We start from the raw sequence: 1,070 nt of genomic DNA, 5'->3' as shown, positions 1-1,070 counted from the left end.
GGGAGGGAGCTGAGCAGGGGCGAGGGTAGTGCTGAGTCCTGGAGCCCTATCGGGGGTGGGGGACGAAGGTGACGGGAGTGGGCGGCAGGGCAGGGACAGATGTGGGGTGCGGGGTGTGGGGGATGAATGAAACCTGGGGGAGAGGTGTCGACGATAAAAACAGAGCCCAAAGGAGACCCCCAGGGTGAGGAGTCAGAGAGGGGAGCGTCCAAGGCTTGGGGCGCCGTCGGAGGAGGGATTCGTGACCCTCGCTTCTCGGCTCAGCCGGGCGGAGGGCGAGGCCGCGGGAGGAGCCCGCCCCGGAGCCGGGTGAGGCCGGGACACCACAGACGGTCTACTCCAGGTTCCTCAGGGACCCCGAGGCCAAGAAGCGCGACCCCCGGGACACCTTTCTGGTAGCCCGTGCCCCCGGCGCCGGGGACGGTGAGAGAGCGCCGGAGGCGAGGGCGGGTACCGCGCGGGGTGGAGAGGAGGAGGGAAGGGGCTGGACTGGAAAAGCAGACACGGGGGAAGAAAACCATGAAAAACATCCTCCACTTCTCTGGCTCTGTCTTTGAACCAGAAAACCCTTTATTATCTTGTTATTTGCCCCATTTTCCAGATGGGAAAACTGAAGCACAGAGCGATTAAGAGTTTCCCGTTAAACTACAGCTAGGGCCCAGAGGTAGCCCAGATGAGTCTGGCTCAAGGTCAGAAAGAGACAGACAAGCAGGAGAAACAGCACAGGTGCAATGAGAGCTGCAGAGAAGGAGAAACTGGGAGACCAGCAGGAGAATGTGTGAGGAGGTGAGGGTACCAGAGAGAGAGAGGAGAGACCTGATGAGAAGGGCATTTTCTCAGAACAGAATTACCAACCCACCAGCATGGCTCTAACTTCAGCTCACTCTCCAGACTTGTAGACCTCCCTAGACTTTGGGGTTACCCCTATTCTTTGAGAAAGGTGCTGGAACTCCTTTCCTCCACCTGTTCCTGTTCCAGAAGGGAAGCCTCCTACCCCTGGCGTTCACCCACCTCTACCCAGCAACCCGGAGGGGCTGGGCTCCCCAGATAATGGGGCCCTCCCCAGCCCC

General features: G+C 60.2%; 1 protein-coding gene across 1 annotated transcript in view; it reads left to right on the top strand.

Moving 5' to 3' along the window:
* TULP1 (tubby like protein 1) overlaps positions 1–1,070 on the top strand; it is a 13,685-nt gene that overhangs the window by 2,194 nt on the left and 10,421 nt on the right. The window contains exon 2 of the mRNA XM_011373553.2: positions 265–423. Within this exon, the coding sequence (XP_011371855.1) occupies positions 265–423 (159 nt within the window). The remainder of the gene's footprint in view (positions 1–264; positions 424–1,070) is intronic.

Source organism: Pteropus vampyrus, unplaced genomic scaffold, assembly GCF_000151845.1.
Source record: "Pteropus vampyrus isolate Shadow unplaced genomic scaffold, Pvam_2.0 Scaffold225, whole genome shotgun sequence".
NCBI classification, from domain to species: Eukaryota; Metazoa; Chordata; class Mammalia; order Chiroptera; family Pteropodidae; genus Pteropus; species Pteropus vampyrus.
This window is presented reverse-complemented; position numbering and strand designations above follow the sequence as displayed.